Raw genomic sequence first — 23,974 nt, 5'->3', positions numbered from 1 at the left:
CCAGGACTACATGGAAAGACCCTGTCTCAAACAACATGGCAGTAACCCAGTGCACCTCCAGAGGAATTCCTAAGCAAGCAGTAGAAGAGTTATTGTTTGGGCAGTATTGTGGGAGTATAAAAGCCTTCATTTGATGATTAAAATGCTATGCCTCAGTTGAAAAAAACCTAGCTCTCCAGATATTGATGTTTCACTTAAAATCAACCACTAACATGTAGGGTATGATGTAAATTTCTGAACTGAGGCAGGAAAACCTTGTGTTCTAATGTGAAGAAAACACTTAGAACAGTAGTTTTGGTTCTCAACCTGTGGGTCATGACCCCTTTGGAGGTCAAAGGACTCTTTCACAGGGGATGCTTAAGACCAACAGAAAACACAGATATTTATGTTACAGCCCATAACCATGGGAAAATAACAGTTATGAAGTAGCAACAAGAGTAATTTTGTGGTTGTGGGTCACTGTAATGTGAGGAACTGTATCAAAGGGTCACGGCATTAGATAAGATGTAACCACTGATTTGGAAGGTCATAGAATCCTGAAAACCTGCTAATGAGTCCCAGATTCTGATTAAAAAACAAAGGCACCATTTTCCAAGATTCTGTTGGCAACTGAGATAAGAAAGCTTAGGATTCCTCATTCACAAAGATACTTAAGTCACATTTTCTAAAGAATAGTATTCTGAGGAGGGTCTCAGCAACAAAGAAAATTCACAGGAGACCCCTACTAAGTTATCTTGAGGAAGCTGGGCTAAGCCTCTAGAAAAGCTTAAAGAAAATGAAACAAAGAGAAAACAGGCCACATTAGTATTCGTTTGCTAAAATGTGAGTTCCTAAGGCTTTGGAACACAAAGCATGACATTCCCAATTATATAATTGATAATTATTTAACTGATAAGTCCAAGATATGACCCTGGGGTGAACAAAGATGTCAGTCAATGGTGGAGGACAGAAAAGTTGGAAGTATTTTTTTTTCACAGACAATCTCTCCGTGGGAGAGAGAAAGCACACTGTCTTCAGCTTTGGTTAAGATCAAACTGATCTAATTATGTTTTCCATTTAATTTATTGCACCGAATTCCCTTTTGTGAGGCCTGCTTTTGATAAATTTCAAGGAAAGCTGCTTGGAGAAAAAAGTTCAAATTAGACTTATTTTTTTCAGAGAAGAAAACAGAGGCATACTTCAAGGATACACCCAAGGCTTGTCTGAAGAAAAGACCAAAATGATTAATTAGGAGTCTTAAAATATGCTTTTATTTAAAAGCAAGATTCATTCTGTGCAGAAGTGCCTGCGAATATTCTATACATCTCATATTTGGGGTATAAGGCATAATTTGAATGGGCTATCATAATGAATGTTATCTTATAACTCAAGCAGAGGAAAAGGCTTGATTTTTTTGTGCTCTTTGAATTGTGAAGACATCATAGTGTTGCTTAGCTAGTCAGCACAGCCATTAATAATCCCAGATAGATTAACGATATTTCTGCCTCTGAACAATTCTGCCTCACTTTTTTCTGATGTAGAGTGACTGCCAACATTTCTGAACACTGTTGGAATCCACTCCCACTTCTCCTTGAGTATCTGGCAGATGCAGTCTCTGCCTATGGAGTACAAAACTGCAGAGTTGGCACCTCATATGGATGTTATGGCAGAGAGCCCGCAGGGAAGACATCCCTAATGCATTCACAAACTGAGACACAAGCAAGGTGCAGCAGTCCCAGTTGATGTTGGCTATTCCACCACAAAGGAAATTTCCAATGGGATAAAAACAAAAGCTACATATATTTTCTCTTATATTTAAATGTCATTTTCAGAAGGCAGAAAACAGAACCCATTAACTTATCAGATCCTAGTTCCAACCCAATCAAAGCTAAGGATGTCATCAGACAGTATATTGGGCCTATAGAAATGCTTCCCCTATCTTTCTGTAACTGCTTTTCTTTTCCTAATGTGCCCATCAATGTATTCAAAACTTGCCTTGATTATGAATTTTGTTGTGCTATAAAACATCATGAAACTGCAACCATGTTGGATAATGGGATTTGGGACAAGACAAATCTGTGTTCCTAAGACTACAGTTACTCAAAATGCCTCCAGAATAAACTGTTATTCCCTTAAAAAATGGATAACAAGTACTTGATTTGAACGAGTGAAGGACCACTTCAATCTGGTGTAGTAGGAAAGAGACTTTAAATGATTGTAACACAATCAGGTTCCAAAGCAAGTAGACATATTTTCACAAAGTGAAAGGTATGACTCATGTTCTCAATTGCTTTTGCTTGTTTTGAGGCAGGGTCTCAAGCTACAGCACAGGCTGGTCTTGAATTTATTATAATACTCTGTCTCAGGATCCGTGCCCGTCTAGTCTGAGTGCTGGGTTTGCAATAATGTGCCACCATAACTATATCCTTGATTTGTTATATTAATAACTTTTAGGAGTGGGTGTGGAAATAGCAGTTTAATGTCAAGAGCGAGAGATGCGCCATTACCACCTGTCCTCAGAACATTTCAATAATTTAGAGAGATGATAAGAAAGTTGATGAGCTTCTCAATAATCTCAAGAAAGAGCTTCAAAATGTAAAATGGTATTGAAAGTTTCATTGTCACTGTTTTTTTGTTTGTCGGTTTGTTTTAAATATCATCCATCAGGACTGGAGAGATGGCTCAGCGGTTAGAGCATTAGCTACTCTTGCAGAGGATCTGGGTTCAATTATTTGCAGCCACTTAGTGGATCATACCATCTATAATACCAGGTCCAGGGGATATGATGCCATCTTCTGTTCTCAGAGGGCAGATATACATATGGTACATAAGCAAAACATTCAAACACAAAATTAAGAAGTATTGTGCATTTCTCCCTTTCACAAACAATATGATTTTTTTAAATAATTAACATGCCCTCCACATCCTGTAAGGGATGATGGCTTGAATCTGGAATCTAAATACTGCAGGAATCCCAGACACAACATCACACCTTTACCAAGAGGCAATATATGAGAGGCTTTCCAAATTCAGAGGAGATTCACATTGACAATGGGGATTCACAGGAAGGAGTTTCTGCCATGATGATTTATAAAAACATTGTTGACTGTCATCTTTGCTCATGAATCTATGTGAATCCTGACATTTCCATGGGTCCCTTGGAGAAATGTTAACAATAGTATTTGAAAAGAAAATATCATTACACTGAGAGATTCAAAGCATTCTCTGCCCAATTTTGTAAAATAGTAACTTGAGTACTGCAACCAAAACAGTCCTGTATTATATATTTCTTAAACAATGGGAGAAAAATATGCACAAGAGTCGGAATGCTGTTTTCCATAGAATTGTAAGTTAAGGGTAACCAGCATGTCTCTGCATACATAGGAAAAACCTGCTATGGTTAAATAAAAAGAAACCCAGGGGTACCAATAACATAGCCAAATAAAAGGCTGCAGACTATTGCATGCTTAACCCCGTGCTGGCCTAATTATAGCTCCAAACATCTTCAACATTAATAAACACTCACAAGTGGCTAAGGCCTGGGAGTACTGCATGTATTTGAAAATACCTTTTTTTTTTCTTTCAATGAATATATTTATTTCACTGGGATAAGTTTCCCATCGCATAAGCGGGATACCCAACACCAATTAGATGGCCCAGTGATGTGCTACTGGCTAGTGCGCAATCAAGTGACACAGCCTGAGAGCCCTGGTTTTCCTGTGTGGATCTTTAGTTGCTATGCAGATTCAGACCTGAGGCATAGTATAGCTGTAACTGTGGACAGAGACTCACCAGTGCTTGTAAGGAAGTTGACATTTCTCATCACACCTTCGGTGTAAGCGCCGGGTTCGTAACTATCCATTTCACCCGCAACGATGTGAGCTACTCTTGCGGCCCGTCCTCTGATGGCACCGGCAGCTCGGTCTAAATTATCAGCATCCTGATCTCTCAAGGCTATAATGCATTTGTTGACATCTTCCAGGATGTGGCTTTCTGTAAAGAAGCAAACCAATTTACTTGTCTGCATGTGTTTTGACTACATAAATGTAACATATTGAAATAATATTAACTTTTTACTTCAGACACACCATGTACAGGGGGGTGCTGATGATTATTTGTAAAGTAAAATTATCTGTATTTTTATTTTCTTTACTTAGTAATAGTAAATCCATAAAATATAGCACTTACTATTCAACATTAAGGTTTCAGGGTATGGGGAAATGGCTCAGCTGGTATAAGCAGGGAGATCTGAATTTGGATCACCAAGACCCACTTACTATCTGGACACTATAGCTATATCTGTAAGCTTAAGAACTATGTTTGGAGATAGCGAAAGGGAGAACCAAGGGCATTTATAGAAAGTCAGTCTAGCAAAAACTACAGTGAGCTCCAAGCTCAGGGAGAGCCTCTCAAAAAAATAAGGTGGTCAATGTTAAATGTAGGTACCCAGAACTAGCTTCTGGCCTATTCATGCTTACAGATAGATGTGCACCTACACATACACACACACACACACACACACACACACACACACACACACACACACAGAGAGAGAGAGAGAGAGAGAGAGAGAGAGAGAGAGAGAGAGAGAAATAGATTTTGCTTGGGAAATACACCACCTCCAATTCCAGCATTTGGGAGCCTCAGCCATAAAATATAGGAGTTCAAGACCAGTTAGCATTACATGGAGAGTTAAAGGCTGCATAGTAAAACTATTTCAAACCACCAAGGTGGGGGGATAAAAAATGGAAAACTGTACTGATTATGTGCTATTTTAGGTCCTAGTGCCAAAAGAGTATGTTTTATATCTGAGGGGTAAGTACAAATTGAAGGCATTTATTTTTTGAGCTCAGTGATTTTTTTCCATTTTTTATTAGGTATTTAGCTCATTTACATTTCCAATGCTATACCAAAAGTCCCCCATACCCACCTCCCCCACTCCCCTACCCACCCACTCCCCCTTTTTGGCCCTGGCGTTCCCTTGTACTGGGGCATATAAAGTTTGCAAGTCCAATGGGCCTCTCTTTGCAGTGATGGCCGACGAGGCCATCTTTTGATACATATGCAGCTAGAGACAAGAGCATTTTTACATTAGAATAAAAATACATAATTATGGAATGTTTAGTTCTGAATAAAAGCCATACTGTATAAGAACACAGATTTCAAACTACCATCTTGGATAAGTATATGGAAGAATAAAAAAATATGGAGTTTCACTTACCTAGCAGATAATAAAATATGAAAACAATATTTTTAAAAATATTATTTATATGTATAGGGGTGGCTGAGTATGTACACTCCTCTGGAGATGGAGACTGGTATAAGCCACCAGAGGCGGATGCAAGGAACTTTGAAAGTATAGCAAGCATTCTGAATCATTGTGCCATCTCTACAGTTCCCCAAACTAAAACCTTTATGTTGTAAAGCAACTCTTTCTCAAGTCTGTGAACACAAACACACACACACACACACACACACACACACACACACACACACACACCTCTTTTTCATTTATCCTTGGCAGGGTTAGAATGTCAAGACTAGGGAGTTAATTCTCATGATCCAAAAACAACTTTCTCTATGGAGTTATAATATTCTCAAATAAAATGAGGTAATAATCTAATGTGTGTAATATCAACAAATATAAAAATTGAAGTTTTTTGTTTCTTGTGGATTTTGTTGTGGTGGTTGTTGCTAGATTTTTGTTTTTGAAGTAGATTCTCACTCTAGAGCTCTGGGTGGCCCTAAATTCTCTTTTGTCTCATCTTTCCAAGTGCTGCAATAACAGCCATTCACCACCATATACGTGATATTTTTAAAAAATTAAAAGAATTTCATAACAATTAGTGATTTAGCTTCAGGCTTTATCACATGAATCTCCACTCAAGATAATTAAAGTCTCTATTATTTATCAACATACACAAAGATAGTTACAACAAAAGATCTTAGTATACCATAATATCTTATTAACCTTTCTTCTTCTCTTTCTTGTTTCTTGTGCATGCTTCTGTGTACATGTATTGACTGTGCCAATGTAAGTTAATCAAATAACTTACATATATATTCATATACATAACACATATATGTGTATACATATATGTATATATTTTATATGTTTATATACACATGCATATATATACATATATATATGTATATATGTGTGTATGCACATATATGTATATATACACATACATACAATGAAAGATTATGGTCAAGGATAGAAAGCTATTTCCCTGAGTGGCATAACTTAAATGTACCGAGCCTGTCTCTGGATGCATAGGACAAACATGCTATGGTTGAATAATAAGGATGAAAATATCGTAGCATATTGTTAGTGATCCCTGTCATTCCATTGCAGCCTTTATATGCTTTGCTAACACATATTTTTATTGGCTTTCTTGACTCTTCCTATGGGCATCTTAAAACACTGACATAAATTTACTGACCGACAACTTCTGTGGTTAGCATGATCACCTTGTACAATTCTTTAAATTATTATTATTTTATTGCTAAGACCATTATTCCGACATCACTGCTCCATTCCTTTCCCCCAAGTCCCCCCAGTTAACCTTCTTGCTCTCTTTAAAATTCATGACCTCTCTTTTCATTAATTGCTGTCATATACATATTTGAATGGTTATATATGTATACACCCACACACACACATATATATATAATAGCAAAAATACATGTATAGGCAATATATATATATAATCCTAAATATTATCTTTTTTGTCTGTATAACATTACTTGTATGTGCATTTTAGAAAGAACATTTGATATGGGTTAACCAATTGATGTGCTTACTTGGGGAAGACTATTTCTCCCATTCTCAGAATTCTTTAGATGCCTGTAGCTATTCAGTTAGCCTATATCTATGATTCGAAAACTTACCCCCAAGACATTAAAGACTGAAAGCATTAAACTATACATTCACTGAGGTTTTAAACTAATATGTAGCATTCACTTATGAATATATCAGGAGACACATAATAAGACCAGAGAAGGTTACCTTTCAACAGGAAATATGTGCTAACATTACCATCCTATCTCTCACGTAAGGAGATAAAAGTTTAAGTGAAGGAGGCACAATAATAATTATGTTTTTGAAGCTCGTCAGATGACACATTATAAAACAATCATTGCCAGGTATATTCATAAGCCTTTGAAAAGTACAAAACATATGCATACAATGAAGGCTCCATCCCCATTCACAATGTATTCTTAAGCTTAGACTGCATTGATAGTTTTGCTCAGTTCTATAGAGGATATTAATACATAAGAAGAGCAATGCTCAGTCACAGAAGTTTCATTATCTAATACACTCTGTAATTTCTCTTTAATTAAGATGAAATCATGCCTGCCACAAATTATTTTCTCCTAGTGAGTTTGTCCTGGAGTAAACAGACAAATCTTACAAAGGGACAATGAATTGGATGGTTGGTTACCCCTTCTATGGAGTCCTGGTGTGTGGCAGCCACTGCATTAGTTAAATCAGGGAACCAAATAAAACTGGTATGCATTGTCTCTTCTTGGTTTAACCACACAGAGGGTTTCATGGCTATTCTTTTTAATTTAATAATGCCATGGTGTTGTTGTATCGAAGAGTTATAGGTGTAAATTTATATATAAAATAAAAGTCTCATATCACCATGTGTAGCATTAAAATATAATAATAAAAAATATGAAGTTTGTAACCAGAATTAATCCGAGCTTCCATCACAATCATGTTGAATATGACTAAATGACCTTCAGAGTTATGTGCAAATATAGCATAAGACATAAATTTTTAACTTTTCCATTATTTCAACACTTTTCTATTACCTTTAAAGTGTCGCAGACTGTTAGCAATATTATTTGCATGAAATTCTAAATGCATAGTTTAAAAAGAAAAAGAAAATGCATGTACCTACCTACATACAATATCTAAATATTAAGCTGATTTAAAAAAACTATTATTGTATTATCAGAAAAATGTATGAAATTAAAAAGCCTTTGTGAGTAACTACATAGCCAATAAAATCTATACCAAATATACTGTATTAAACTCCTACTGATCTATTTCTGAATATCTTTGTGATACAATGGTGGTCTCATTAAAAACTGCAATACTGTTTAGAATTCTGTCTCTTAGTTTTTTTTCACAATTACAAATGCATCTGTTTTCAGGTATTAGATGATTTATAAATGCTATTTAAAGGAGACACAGCATATGGCAATAGAGGCAGAATATTTAGAATATTGTGCTTTGAAAAGCTGACACACAAGGGAGCTTTGTCTGGGTTCCCAGAATAGACACTTGCTATGTGAGGGTGGAGCATACTGATGTGAGCAACAGTGTATTGTTTTCTTTTTTAAAGATCTATTTATTTTATGTATATGAATACCCCATCTTCAGACACACCAGAAGAGGGCATCAGATCCCATTAAAGATGGTTGTGAGTACCATGTCGTTGCTGGGTGTCTTAGTCAGGGTTTCTATTCCTGCACAAACATCATGACTAAGAAGCAAGTTGGGGAGGAAAGGGTTTATTCAGCTTATACTTCCACATTGCTGTTCATCACCAAAAGAAATCAGGACTGGAACTCAAGCAGGCCAGGAAGCAGGAGCTGATGCAGAGGCCATGGAGGAATAATCCTTACTGGCTTGCTTCCTCAGGCTTGCTCAGCTTGTTTTCTTTTAGAACCCAAGACTACCAGCCCAGGGATGGCATCACCCACAAGGGGCCCTCCACCTTGATCACTAATTGAGAAAATGCCTTACAGCTGGGTCTCATGGAGGCATTTCCTCACCTGAAGCTCCTAACTCCAGCTTGTGTCAAGTTGACACAAAACCAGCCAGTACACTGGTATTTGAACTCAGGACCTTTGGAAGAGCAGCCAGTGCTCTTAACCACTGAGCCATCTCTCCAGCCCCAACCAGTGCATTATTTTCAGAGAAGGGAACTACTGAGTAACTGGCAATTCCCACTGATTGGTTACAGCCACCCTGGAATGCGGAGAGTGATTTCTGTTATACTAGAAAGGAGCCAGATACAGGGCTAAAGGGAAATGGTCTGTCACAGAGAGTACTTTCTCCCCTGCCAGTTTCTTAGGCTAACCCTACCTCCCATCTCTGAAGTGAGTGAACACAATGAGATTTCAAAAGGCATTTACAGAAATGTCCATATTATTTTTTTCTTACTTATTTAGTTTTCTCTAATAAAAGTCAGAACTTAAAGGTCAACGCCACTGCTGCAAGGAATAGAGAGGGAAAAAAATATACAACAAAAATAAGTTAGTTTGTCATTACTTGGCCGCCTCCAAAACACAATCTTATAAATCAACAGTCCATACAATAGATTGAAACTGTAAGCATATTTTATTTGCAAATATCAGACTGTGCTGAGAGGTAAGTATCTTTTTCTAATGACTCAGTCTGGACTTTGACTGTACTAATGACAAGGCCTGAGGGGAAAGCAAAGAGCTGTAAACCATCCACCTAGGAAGAAAAGCAGTATCAACAGCGCCCCCACCTTATACCTGGCTCTGTGAAATCTAAAGAGGAAAGGAACAAAATGGATGCTGATGCTTTTTTTTTTTTTGTCTTTGTGTTCAAAAGCAAAATAAAATGACGTTATAAAATTGGCAAAACTAAGGTGAGCTCGGCTCACTTGGTAGACGTGAGTCTAGAAAGCAATGCTGAGTTTAATTATAAGTAAATGATGCTCATCTTTAGACTCCTCAATCTACATTTGTTCATTTAAAACTCACCAGAAAGACAGAGGAAGATTCCAGAAACAATAACCCAAACCCAGTCAGCTTTCCCTCCTTTTCTCACACACAAAATAAGTCATGAGACGCAAAAGCAAATGAATGCAGCTGTATGTAAGATAATTGTTGTTTGTTTCTATTTAATGATAGGCAAAGTTTCTGTTTAGCAAAAATTTAATCGCAAATGATTAATGGCTTTCAAAGACTTATGTAAGCACTACTTTAGGAACAACGTGTGTATATACACAGGTCTTCAAGTCTCTGGTTTCCTTCCTGTTGCTGTAATAGAACAAGCTTGCCAAAAGCGATATGGGGGAAGAAAGTGTTTTGCTTATACATCCAGGTCATGGTCGCTGAAGGAACTAGGGGCAGGAGCTAAAATGAGAGCATAAGCAGAAATCGTGGAGAAACACTGCTTGCTGGTTCTCTCCTAGACAGCGAGTTGTCTTCAGCCCAGAACTCCCTAACTAGGCAATGGTGCCACCATAGTATGGGACCTTCTATGTCAATCAGTAATCTGATCAGTCCCCCACAGACATACCCACAGGCCAATATGATCTAAGCAATTCCTCAGTCTAGGTTTTACTCTCACATGATCTAAGCTGTGCCAAGTGTACAATCAAAGCTAAATGTAAAGTGGCATAAAGTGGTTCCTATTTTATTTTATATCCAAGTCTTTCCATTATTCCTTCCCTTGTCTAGGTCTTTATAGATACAGAGCTGAAATAAAAGGTTTCAGTTCTACTCCAGTTATGAAAAGCTGACAATATGATAACATGGATGAATGAATTATTATTTTACATGGTTACTTTTCAGAATGAGTTTATTTTATTGAGACATGGCCAGACATGGCCACCTGGGCTAATCTCAGACTCAGTAGCCCCTGCCCTGGCTTCTCAAATTGCATGACACCACATTCAGGGAAAATTTCTATTTGTGATTACTTCTTCCTGAAATAATCAAACTGTTAAATGCTAGATGGGCAGTTTTTGAAACAGGTTCTATTCCCATTTGGTGAAAGGTCTTATTCCTTAAATAAATATTAACCATGTAGGTCCCCTAAGAATTTATAGGGAAACTTTTAGGAAACTGGTCTGAGGTAACATTTTGCTGTCCATTTATCTATTTATGAGTGTGTGTATGTGTGTGTTTTCGGTGTGTGTGTGCGTGTGTGTGTGTGTGTGTTCGGCGGAAGTTTTGAGAGTTATTTCTCTCCCCTACTTTTTTGACACAAGGTCTACTTTATATTGTTCTGTTATCTTGTGCCATCCAAGCTGACTTCACTGCAACTTCTGTCGGAATCTCCTACCTCTCTTTCACATCTCATACTGCCAGGAGAGCTTGTACTGGATATTCATGTCATTGTTGCCACATCTGCATTTTCATATATACAGGACAATCAAATGTAGGTCACCCTGAATGCATATCAAATGTTTTTATGCATTACATTTGCTTTTTAGCATATTGGCCATTATTTTTTAAACACGTGATATACACAAACTAAGCATGCCCAGAAACAGTCTCACCTGTACATGTGATAAAGTCTTTCTTATAAGGATAGTTATTAATTCCCTTAAAAAAAAACTTTCAATATTTGGGGAGAACACTGCTAAGCATTATCTCAACTATTGTTGATTGGTTTAAGTACACACTTCTCTCACTGTCATAAAACACATAATCAATAAATGGATCTACAAGTTAGGATTGGAAATAAAATCAAAGTTTCCATGCTGCTGTATTGACTGTTGAGAAGATTTAAAAAATAAAAACAGTCAAGAAGCAGTTTCCAAGGCTCATATATCAGTAAAGATTAGTATCTCGGGTCTACAAGTCGTTGTTTTTATGTATTTTATGTATTGGGGTGTTTTATCTGTAAGTATATAGTCGCCATATTCATGCAGCTGACCATATAGGACACAAAAATGTAAAGATCCCCCGGAACAGTTAACATTGCTTGTTCTCTGTCCTATGGGTGCTGGGAATGAAACCCTGGTCCTCTGAAAGAGCAACCAGTGCTATTAACTTTTGAGCCATATCTATAACCCCCAAATAATTCTTAAAACAGTAATAATCAAACAAAAAAATTCCATTAATGATGAGCAAAAGATCTAAGCATGTATCTCATTGGAGATTATATCCAAGCTTCAAATAAGTAAATGCAATGCAAATATTCTCAAAATATTATCTCACCAAGTAATTCTAAAGGAGAATATTACAATTCATCTATTAAAAAACTAAAGCACATAACACAGAAAACACAAAATGCTGGAGAGGAAGTGTTGCAATAGAAACTTCACCTCATTCTTGAAAGAAATGCAGTTCAAGGCAACCATCATTATGAGAGTTTGGCAATGATTCATAAGACTCAATATATCCTTACAGTACTGCATAAAATTATACTTCTTGTATTCTTGACAAGTAAGCTGCAAACCTAAATTTCCATCTGCAAAGCTATTCTATGGCAGTTGTATTATCATTGTCATGATGTTGAGTAAATGAAGATGTCCTTCGGTACGTGAACCACTAAGCTGTGAAACTGTCAAGACAATGAGAAAGCACAGTGAAATGTGTGCACATACTCTGTATGGAAATGGAACTTATTGCATGATGTCAACTACGTGGTACCCAACTTCAAGAAAGATGTGCAGACATCGAAAAGACCGATTGTTATTAATCAGTGCTTGAATACATAAGTCAATCACTGGAGATTCTCAGAGCAGTAAAACCATCTGTTTTATATCACTAATGGCGAACACGTGTCAACGCACACTTGTCAAAAACCCATAGAATTTATAATATAGAGTCAACCCTGATATAAAAAAAAACAATTTCAGGACGTGACAAATACAGATTACATCAATATTGTTTCACCAATAAGAATGGGGCCAGTGAGAGAACTAGATGTATAAAGAGCTTTGCCATGCAAGCCTGGTGACCTGGATTCAATTCCCAGAGCCCACATAAAGGAAGAAGGAAAGAACCAACTGCACAGTCATAATTCCGTCCTCTGACCTCTACATGTTTGCCACAGCACCCATGAGCCTTCCTCAGTATCAATCACACAATAATAATAAATGAGTACATTTTAAGAACGAGATTTCATGCATATTCAGTGTCATGTCCATAGACATATAGTAGACAATGCATTTTGCTTTTACAGACTGAAAGAAAATCAAAGGTATTTATGCCGTTATATCTAATAGTGCATATTGCCTGAAAGCATCTATTAGTAACAGTGGAGAAACTTGAACATCCTTAAACTTTCTCAAATCTATAAGAAATCTTTCCAGCTTCAAATACAACTCTGTGATATCCAGTGGGTTAATTGTTTTTGAGGTGTATCCTTTTCCAGGCTTAATGGGTAATATACCCATTATTTCTTTCACCATTTATGCAGCATAGGGTGACCTTGAACTCAGAATATTCCTGACAGGGTATCCTCAGTGATGAGATTATAGGCATGGAGTTCTACATCCTAAGCAATTTTTTCTTTTATATACTATAGTAATTATGAGACACAGGTCTGATATATTTAAGTTGATAGATAGAAAACAGGATTTGAAACAAATACCTTTACAAACTTAATAAAGACATAGCACTGAATTTTAACCTGAATGAAGTTGTGTGCATAGGAGGCCATATCATAAATGTAAAAGTTTTATGGAATGTGGCAATTTGATAATTCTATACTTGTCTTGTTCAGATATTCTGAATGTATGGTGGGACAAGAAAATCACAGGTTCAAACTATTTTTGAAATTTCATATAAAACTGCCAAATAGTTATTATGATATTATGATATGTAATTGTAGATAATGCAAACTTTTAATACTAGACAAATTAGGCATAAGATTATTGGTACTTGTTTAGGAGGTTAATTTTAATCCTTCAAAACTCACAAGGAACAAATTCTCCTAACACCAACATGCTGGACCTATGTGGAATCATTACAGTGGAGAAAACCTGAAGTCTGCATTCTGGAGACATCACCACAGGAGGATTGGTCAACAAATGAGGCTAACACTCCTATTTCTGAGCTTTTCTGGAGTAGAAGCAAAAGGCTAGGTTCCTGCACTTGATGTTACTATTACCTTGACAATACACCCAGGTTCGAGAAGGGTCAAATAGACCTCAGGCTTTCTCGCTTGGTACTGCTGTTATGTTAATTGACTCATTGCTTCCTCTCCTATAGACCCAGAACCTATTAACATCTAATAACGAAACATTGAATCCAGAAACAAATGAACAGTAGCTGTGAGGAGTTTACCAGATTGAACATAAGGACTGTCAGCAGGAACAGACAGTAGTGAGCAGTGTTCTGGTGTATTTCTGAACATAAATAAATAAATAAATAAATAAATAAATAAATAAAAACAGACCAAAACTATTGGGGACAAGTATAATCATTTGGGTACTATTCCTATTTTCAAAGTACAGAGTGATTTCAGGGTCCTATTAAGAGCTTTTGTGTACAGAGATGTAAATTTGGGAATCATTTAAAATGGTACCCTAGAAGTATGTGGCACAGAACAAACCCTAGGATATGGTAAAGACCCGAAAGTGTGCTAATAAAATTAATATGAACTGACCTGACTAGTAACTCTTGCATTTTTTATTTCCCACCAGATTATTAAATATCCTGGTTAGTTCTATTGATTACCTTCTGAAAGAGCATCTCTCCATATGAGAAAGAAACTAGCCTTTATAAATGGCCAGATTACTATGGGGTATAGATTTTAGAGAATCTCACTCCCTCAGTAGTAGAATTTATACTAAAATGGAATTTATAGCATCCTTTTATTGAAATGTATGGATCTATATTTCTCTCTCATGTACTAAACCAATTCTCCCCATGGGATACTTCTTGTACTATGTATTATTTGTAATCATTACAAGGAAACTAAAACTATCTATCACATATGCACATATCATACATTGTATATATGTATATATATATATGTATGTATATATATATATATATTCTACACATATCACACACACACACACACACACACACACACACACATACACACACACACACACATATAGCAAGACAAAGTTTCTTATCCCCAAATCAGTGTTATTCACAAAATGTTCCATACCATCTGGGCTTTATTGTATTGAATAACATATAACTCTAACATGTACTAAAGTAGCAAATTCTAGCCAATAAAATTCAGGGCAAGAGCAATTGCTTAAGATGAACAGATGCAACGTTTCCAATAAATTCAACATGGCTCACCACAAGCCAGACCCAAAGAGTTCAAGCATACAGTTTTCCTTTCCATAGTACTTTCCTCCCTTTATATCAAGCTCTGCATATAGCTTCCAATGGGTCCCCCAAATGGCTTCACTTCTCTACATCTATCAGTACCAGCATCTGTGGTTTTCTCTGGAGAGTTCTCTATTGCTAATACTCTATATTTTATATAATGTTAATTGGTTTTCTATTTTAAAATGTGCAAGATCTACAAATTGAATGTGTAGATTTTAAAAGAATGTTATCTTTTTTTTTTAATGTCAGGATGAATTTTTGCTTTCATGTACGCATGAATACCTGCTGTGAGTGTGGTGCCTGTGGAGACCAAAGAGAATGTTGGATGCCCTGGAACTGGGGTTACAGATAGTTTTGAGTGCTGGAAATAAACCCACGTGATCTGTAAGAGCAGCAAGTGCCCCTGGGAACAGCTCTATTTTTTTCTAATATGTCTTCCTATTCAATATGACTTTATAGATTTATGTCATAATAGAATAATTATGGCATGACAGTTTCATCAAAAGACTTAAAACAAGGCTTCTAATAGTACTATAATCAATTGATCATATATGAATATAAAATAGTATTATAATCAATGTTATATGTTGATCAAATATGTGAAAACATACATAGTATTATATCAATATTATAATGACTTTGGTTTCTTATGAGTAGTAACTATGTTAAGTATGTTGTGGGTAGAATAAAAATACTGGACATAAATATTTGATTTTTACTCTTAGATTTAGAAGTCAGAGTCATTCATTTTGGGAAACTGGGGTGCATGAGAGAGATAGAGAGAAAGAGAGAGAGATAGAGAGACAGATGACCAGACCCAGACCCAGACCCAGACCCAGACACACACAGAGAGACACACACACAGAGACAGAGAAATTGGATAGATGGAAGGATGAAAGCAGAGAGGAAGGGAGAGATGAGGAGACTAAAGGTTGGCTTTAACCATCAACCTGAATCAAGATACATTCATCAGAGAGGGCAGCCTAAATTAAGGAGTTGCCCCAATCAAACTGGTCTGCTGTGAATGGTCTTGATCATTAAGTGATACAGGAGTGCCCTGCCCACAATGGGCTGTACCATGTCTGGGCAGGTGATCCTCCTGGCTGTAGAAGCACAAGCCTGCATGAGGTAGGATGTAGCAACTCCATGTCCTCTGCTGTGCCCTCTTGTCTGTGAGTATGTTCTCAGGGTCCAGACAATGCTGTGTGGTATAGTTAAGAAGGCTTGGCATAAAGTTCCTGCCTTAGTCTCCTTAGGTGGGCTGTGACTTGGAAGTGAAATCTAAATAAATCCTGTAGTCGCGATGCTGCTTTTGTTCCAGTTTTGCCACAGCAAGAAAAATGAAACTAAACAAGTAGTAAAGTTCTCCTTTGTATAAATGTGCGTGTGTGTGTGTGTGTGTGTGTGTGTGTGTGTGTGTGTGTTAATAATCCACCAGGGTCCCCAAGCTTCGGTTAGTACCACACATATTCTGGGAGGGTTTTAATACTTAGTTTGCTCTATTAATATGCTCACAGGGGTATTACACAAATCACCTGGGTATGTCTCAGTACAATCAAACTGAAAAACCACTGGTGAACATATATAATATCACCATCTAGCAGAATGCTACAAGATGCAGATACTTATAGCCAACCAATGGGAAGAAGCCAGGGATCCCCGTGGTTGAATTAGGGAAAGGCTGGAAGAAGCTGAGGGAGGAGGACAACCCCATAGGAAGACCACCAATCTCAACTGACCTGGACCCCTGAGATCTCTCAGACACTGAGCCACCAACCAGGCAGCATAAACTAGCTAGTATGAGACCACCAACACATGTACAGCAGAATACTGCCTGGTCTGACCTCAGTGAGAAAAGAGGTAGCTAACCCTTGAGAGACTTGATGCCCCAGGAAATGGGGAGGCCTAACAGGGTGAGGGCATAAGGGAGTAAGGACATCCTCTTGGAAACAGGGGAGGAGGAACGGGATGAGAAACTATCAGAGGGAGAACCGGGGTGAGGGATAACAAGATAACAATGTGACCGAAAAAAAAAAAAGATAATTTAAAGAATTAAAAACCTATAAAGTAAATTTAATTTAAATATATTAACTAATTTCAATTGAAAGTATATCTATTAAAAGGCTATTATTTAGATAGCACATAAATATTTGGTGTTTTTTTTTTAACTAACGTTTTTCTTATTTTAATTTTTCTGAGACAAACTCATAGTTTATAGCCTAGGCTAGCTCCAATTGTATGGTCTCCCTACTGAGTGCTTCTGAGTGTGGGGATTACAGATAGGTGTAACCCTGCATGGCCTCTCTACATATTCATCTCCAATATATTATACAACACAAATCGATTTCAGAAAAATATCTGAGTATTTGATGAGGATAAGGAGCTTAACTGTGAGAATTTCTTATAGAGGGGCATGGATGAAAACTCAAACACTTTACTAAACGTTGTATCTTCCCAGATCTGGGAGGGAGTTCAACTCAGTAAGAGAGCATTACACTCACGGGGCCAAGTCTGTCAGTTCAATCCCCAGCACTGACAAAAAAACGAAAGCTTCTATTTCTTTAAACAAACCCAGAATATTGTTATAATACAAATTTATAAATGCTATTATACAGATAGTTTATTCATGGTTCTATCAAGTGTTTCTTTATTGGTTTTTTTTTTTCCTTTACTGATTTTAAGTAAATTTTTACTTTTGTCCACACTTTCAAAATCTAGTTTATGGCATTATATACCAATATTTTAGTTCAACTTAGAGAAGATCTTTAAAAAAAAAACCAAGAAGTATAAAATGTATAAAATTTCCCCTTTTAGCATTAAAATGTTAATTAATTTTATTATTTCTCTATTCTCTGCTCCAGGACACTATTTTGTTTTTTAATGTCTCAGACACAAGTATTGAGGAATATATTAACTCATTCTATAAATGTCCCCATAACTAGCCTCTAGCCCTGCAGTCCAGTGTAAGTAGTGTAATGCAGACAGTTAATAAAACCAGTAATAAAAGCAACGTGAGATCAAAACCTGCTTCTAGGAGCTGGAGAGATGGCTCAGTCATGAGTAGCTGGTATTGCTTCTGTAGAGGACCAACTTTTGTTCCCACACCTACAGTAGGACACTCAAAATTGTCTATAATCCAGCTCCCAGGCAACTGGTGCCTTCTTCTGGTCTCTGTGGGAAATTTATTCATGTGCACATACCCACACACAGACACACACACTCATTTAAAGACAAAGATGCAGCAAGCAAACAAACAAAATCTGCTGTTAGGATAAGGAATAAGCAGTTAAAGGTTATTAAAATTGTAAAGCAAAACCACGTGGGCTTTAGTGTGTGTGTGTTTTCAGACAAAATAAAAAAAATTGCTAAGGAATTAGTATCTTTACTCCAGATCTTTTCGTTTTCGTTTTTGTTTTTTCTTTTTAAATGTGAAGAGCACAGATAACCTACTCAGCTTGTTCTCCTTTTTAGTTGCCAGACTCTACTGTCAGACCATCTAATCAAACCAACTTGAACAAATTCAGTGTTATTATCCCAGCAACCTTGCCTGGAAGGCCATTCCTTGCATTGAAGCAACTCTGCATGAAAAACAGATTCACAACATCTGGTCTGATTTCATTTGCCTTTAATTTTCATTTTGTTGCCTTCTCCATTTTATTTCCTGTTCCAATCATGTTCGCCGAACTGCAAATAGCAATTTTCACTGGCCTATGTGGTCTTTATTACACTGTCTGTGTTTAGGGTTAGTAGCCTACCCTGTTGCTTCAGGTTAGATACAAAATAGCAATTTATACGACTGTAATTACCCTTGGATATCTGCATGAAATTGAGAATGTTAGCAAACACATTTTTTTCCCTGTTTGTATTAGTTCCACTAGTCACACACCAGTTATAACTGTCTGACTATTGCCTTGGTGTTACCGATCTGTGGGCCCTGATTTGTTTCCCTGTACCTAGGTGGCTCATATCTTTCAGCTAGGTCAATTACCAATATGGTGAGAAAGAACCAGATCAGGAAGAACAGAGGCATTTTATTAGGAGCTGGGAAATACTATAAGCTGGGTATAAACACAATGCTCTCAATGTCAGTGGTGAATTCGAGCACAGGACTCTCCATTAATTCTAAATTTACATATTACATAAGTAAAAAGACAGTTGTTGCACTTATACTGATTCAAGTATCTTTAATATTCACAAGAAGCCTTACACATGAAGTTATCAAAATGCCAGATCTTATCAAGTGCTACAATGTGGAATTTCATCTTTAAAGTCTTGCTGTAACACGTATCTATGCTGTTATGTGACGGAAACTGCTGTGTGATCCCCAGTGTCTGATATCACACTTTCAGTGAATATATTGTATGCAGTGAAAATTAGTCATATCTCAATGACACAGCTACTTGCACACTCTCAGGTGAGTTATATTTTTAGTTATTCAATGGTTACTTTTCATCATTTACAATTTCAACCCAAAATATCTGAGAACACACGGGGCTAATGTGGCAGACATTTTTCTAATGACGTTTATTCTCCTGATTCTCAAAGAAGGCCCAGCCCTACATATGGAGAACAGCATTGAGAGCTGCGGGGTCATAAACCTCCCAGCGCAGTGGTGCAATGCAGGCTGTATACCCTCTCAATTCTCTTTGAAGCTCTCTGGTTTGCTATCACAAAAAAATGAAAACAAAGTAGAAAATACTACTGGATTTTATGTACACTGAGAGAACATTTCATGTCTACTATTTATGCAGTCTATTCACCTCAAAGGCTATTCACCTGCCAGAACTTTCAATGTTGTAGGAGAATTTTCAAAATATATGTGAAATTTGAGTATTAAATATTTTAGCTTTATGTGTGAAATTTTATGGTGAAAAGCCTCTCATGTGGTTGATCGTAAGCTAATCTTGATAACCTGGATGCTTAAAGCATTGTGCATACTTTGTTACGCCTTCGGTCTTCTGGGGACCACAAAGAAACAACCACTTTTATTACTCTTCTTATCAAAGAAACAGTCAGACAGTAACCTGAATGTCTATTCCAAGTTCAAATGCTAGTGCCAGATAAATGACAGAGTTATGCATAGGGAGTCTGATTCAGCTTTGTTTGAAGGATTCTTCATACTGCCACGGTATTATAAATCTGTCATTATGAATTACAATATGGATACATTTCTCATGGCTACTCAGAAAAATAATCAGAGATGATTGGTTTAACATTTCTTAAATTTCAAATTGGTTTCTGAGCAAATTTTCCCTTCTAAGAGCATTACAGATCTAGAACTCATTAAATTGGCTTTGTCTTATTAAACAACTGTGAATGTTCTCTTTAGAAGGCTCCACTGATAGTAATAAATGTCTACCATCCGACTTTCCAAGAATATCAAACGCCAGTGGATAGATTTATGTAATAGTGGGAAGCACTCAATTACTTCCGCAGAAAGTTTTATTTTAGGGACATGCATTCTAAGTATCCCGAGGACTGAAGCAACTATTCTTAAAAGAACAAAAGCAGAGAATGAAGATTTGAGTTGATTTATCATTTTTATTATGTACTCCAGACTTTACCCAAAATGCATTTAAACTTCATATTTCAGTGCCATTTATGGTGGCTTTGCCACTCCACTTTAGAGTGGCCTGTGCATTTATCAGGTGAATGGCCAGCTTCTGTACAGTATCGCCTGTTACCCTTCCTGGTGTTATGAGAATCATGGAAGCCTGGCTTTGGACACTGCTTCTTCATACATTGATTGCTCTGAACATTGACAACTTCTCCCCCTGCCCCTTTATTCAGTTATAGCTGTAATACCGACTCATGTTAATCTGAAGCTATGAGATGACACCTGCAAATCTCGGACAGTTACATATCTACATTCATTAGTCATGCTGGCACTCACTAGAGGAGTTTCAAATGGCTTTTGGAATCTTTACATGACATATTATTTTTTCCAATGGTAGATTTTCTTTATTTCTCCAAACTTAAACTTAGAGTTTATTCCATCTTGCTTGCTCCTTGATCAGACATGTGTCATTATTGCATCTTCATAGGATGGTTGGTCATTGAGATGTTTGTATTGCTATTCAGGGTTTGGTATTCATTGCAAGCAGACAGCTATGATCATCTACCCCTCCTCCTCTTTATTGAACTTTCTAATGTTCTGTCTTTTAACCTTCAGATTTCATTTGCACTCAAGCTACCAAAAGGATCCTGCCCAGGGTCTGCCACAAAAACCTTTGTCATTTATGAATGTTTCCCTCTTCCCCCTTTAATTCTTCCAGTAATGACCTTGCACATTAGTGAAAAGTGCCTTGCCAAATCAACATTTGGATTAAGGAAATGCAATCTAAAATGTCAATGACTGACAGATACTCAGATAGCTAATGAGTGTGTTAACCACTTTAAGAGGATAGTGTGTAGTAACTTAACTGAAAATGAAGATATAACTCACAGGCTTGAACAGAGATAAAATTTTAATCAGGGAGATATTCTCACTGATCCTTATCTATATGATCTTACTAAAACACACAAACAACACTGTTGACTGGATCCTGAGCCTCGCATTGGATGAGCATACACAATTCATAGGCATATATAATAAAAATTCCTATGTCATCCTGTGTGAATATATACCACATGTGCATATGCCTGAGAAGACAAGAAAGAGGATCTAAGATGTCCTGGACCTAGAGTTATATATTGCTGTCAGATACCCAAAGTTGGTGCTTGGAAACAAATTGAAATCCTTTAGAAGGGCCACAGTATCTCTTTACTCTTAAACCATGTCTCCAGCACATATAATATAATATATCATATATCGTATATCATATAATAACTATAATAAATAATATATATTTAAATTTTTAATTAAGGGTGAATGATCATAAAGCAAACATGGAATTTCTGATAGAATTCTTTCAGTATTATTAATATTCTATTAAATGTATTCCTATAGACATTTTCTCAATATTCTGAAGGGTCTTTTTGTACCAAATCATTAGCTAGCCCACAGAAGAATGGCTAATGACTGTATCTTTAAACAAGAAACTCAGATTAATAAGAGGATGTCAAATAGAAAACTTTCAGTAGAGAATTTGTCTCACCTTAACTTGCTTAGTATTCTCGGTTCTGCTAGCACAGCTTCTAGATTTCCACCTTGCTCCATTTCATCCTTTTCTATCTAAATTCTCCACATTATTTCTGAGCCTGCACAGGATTTATTAAAAACAGACCTGGGAATGAACCCAGAGGTTTGGCCTCTTCATCTGGAAAACCAGGGGAAAAAATTAGGCCATAGTAAAATATATATACCCAAACCATACTGATAAAGTATAGTAATGCAAAATTTATTATCAGTTCAGTTTGAAGAATTTAACTTGAAAGTGGTTTGGTAAACCCAGGCAGCAGAAGATGAGGTCTGCCAGCAATCACTTTGTGAGCATCAGAGATGTCCATCATCTGCCCTATTCACCAAATACCTAAGTAAGGGGTGGCGAGGAGAAACTGAAGATGGATGATTATGCATTTATTGTAAGTATTAGAATACTGTTTCCAAATACACAAGGTCTAAATGTAAGAAAGTGAATACAGACTTAGAACTTAGAGGCTGGTTTTCACTCTTTTCTCCTAAACAAAGGCGGCCATCTCTGCCCTTGGGGTTCCCCATGCCTAGGAAGCTCCAAGGGTTCTGTTGCCTTCCACACTTTTATCTCTTTTCTGTCATGTTTTCCCTTTTAAACTCCAGCTTGCTTTCTAATCCTCTGCTTAATCTTTGCCCCAAACATCCAATAACAACAGTCATAACTGTGTCCATATTTAAAAAGACCATATAAGTTGAATGCTCTTATTGTAAAGCCTACTGCGAAGTTACTGAAAGTTTTCTCAACAATTATCATAGACAACTTCTGCCTTCAGTTACATGGTCTCTGCTCAAGAAACCCAACATGCAAAGATACACATACAATCCTCCCTTGGTAAGTTTAGCAACCTAGTATGAAATTAAATGTATTACAACACCATACAAGTCAACAAGACTTCTATTTCCTCACATTCACCAGAATAAGGTCTGATCCTGGTGTTCAGTCCTTAAATGCAGGCTATTTTAAATACTGGAAGACCAACCTTCTATCTAGTCCCTCCGTCTTTCCACATTTTACCTACACTTCAGTGTCTTATCAGTAGGGACTATACATCACAACAGTTAATCCTTAGCCTTGGCTATGAGTTGGCAGGTAGGTAGAAGGAACTATCAGTGTTAAATAATGGATGTAAGCAAAGGGGAAATTTTGTGATGAACTGTGAAATCCAATTAAGATGAGCAAGAGATCAGAGGAGAAAAACATCTTCTGGTGGTCCAGAGCCATTTGTCATGAAGGGGTCTGTAATATGCATTTTAAAACATAGTATGTTGTCTTTGGAGAACAGAGTCTTCAAACTGAAGTCTTTGGAGGATGTGGAAAATGTGTTGTTCATGGCTCTGGGAGTGAGTAGCTCCAACAACATGAAGGAGAAAGGTTATTAGATGTGAACAGGAGCAGATAGAGAAGCCAGAACACTGGCATAGGAATGAAGCATAGAAATCTATATTTTCTTAAATTAACATATCATCAGTTAGAAATTTAAGTATAAAAAAATTAGGTAAAGAATTTATTTCCCGAGATATTTCATGATTTATCAATGTATGTGTTTCAAAATATGAAATAGAAACAGGAATGAGTAAATAATGATAATAATAATAATAATAATAATAATAATAATGTCTGTGATATTAAATCTCCACAGATAAGTGCTGTTGTCTGCCATAACTCATCTAGGGCTTCCTTCCAGGAAGCAATACCACCCAAGAATAAAACCAGTTTATTGTTTTGTTTTCTTAAATTCTTTGCATTGTTTCATTTATTGTTGAGCCAAAGAGGTTATTAAAGTATTTTAATACATAACTTCAAATAAATGGTCAGTTCAAGTGTAAAGTTTA

The 23,974-nt window shown here is 36.7% G+C and overlaps 1 protein-coding gene across 4 annotated transcripts in view; it reads right to left on the bottom strand.

Moving 5' to 3' along the window:
* The window catches only part of Ctnna3 (catenin (cadherin associated protein), alpha 3), a 1,573,570-nt gene that overhangs the window by 413,736 nt on the left and 1,135,860 nt on the right, over positions 1 to 23,974 (bottom strand). For all 4 annotated transcript variants that reach the window (NM_177612.3, NM_001164376.1, XM_006513475.3 and 1 more), the window contains one exon: positions 3,772 to 3,972. In NM_177612.3, coding sequence (NP_808280.2) covers positions 3,772 to 3,972 — 201 coding nt within the window. The remainder of the gene's footprint in view (positions 1 to 3,771; positions 3,973 to 23,974) is intronic.

The sequence above is a fragment of the Mus musculus genome, chromosome 10 (assembly GCF_000001635.26).
Source record: "Mus musculus strain C57BL/6J chromosome 10, GRCm38.p6 C57BL/6J".
In the NCBI taxonomy this organism is placed as follows: Eukaryota; Metazoa; Chordata; class Mammalia; order Rodentia; family Muridae; genus Mus; species Mus musculus.
Note: the sequence above shows the minus strand (reverse complement) of the source record. Positions and strands in the feature narration are given on the sequence as shown.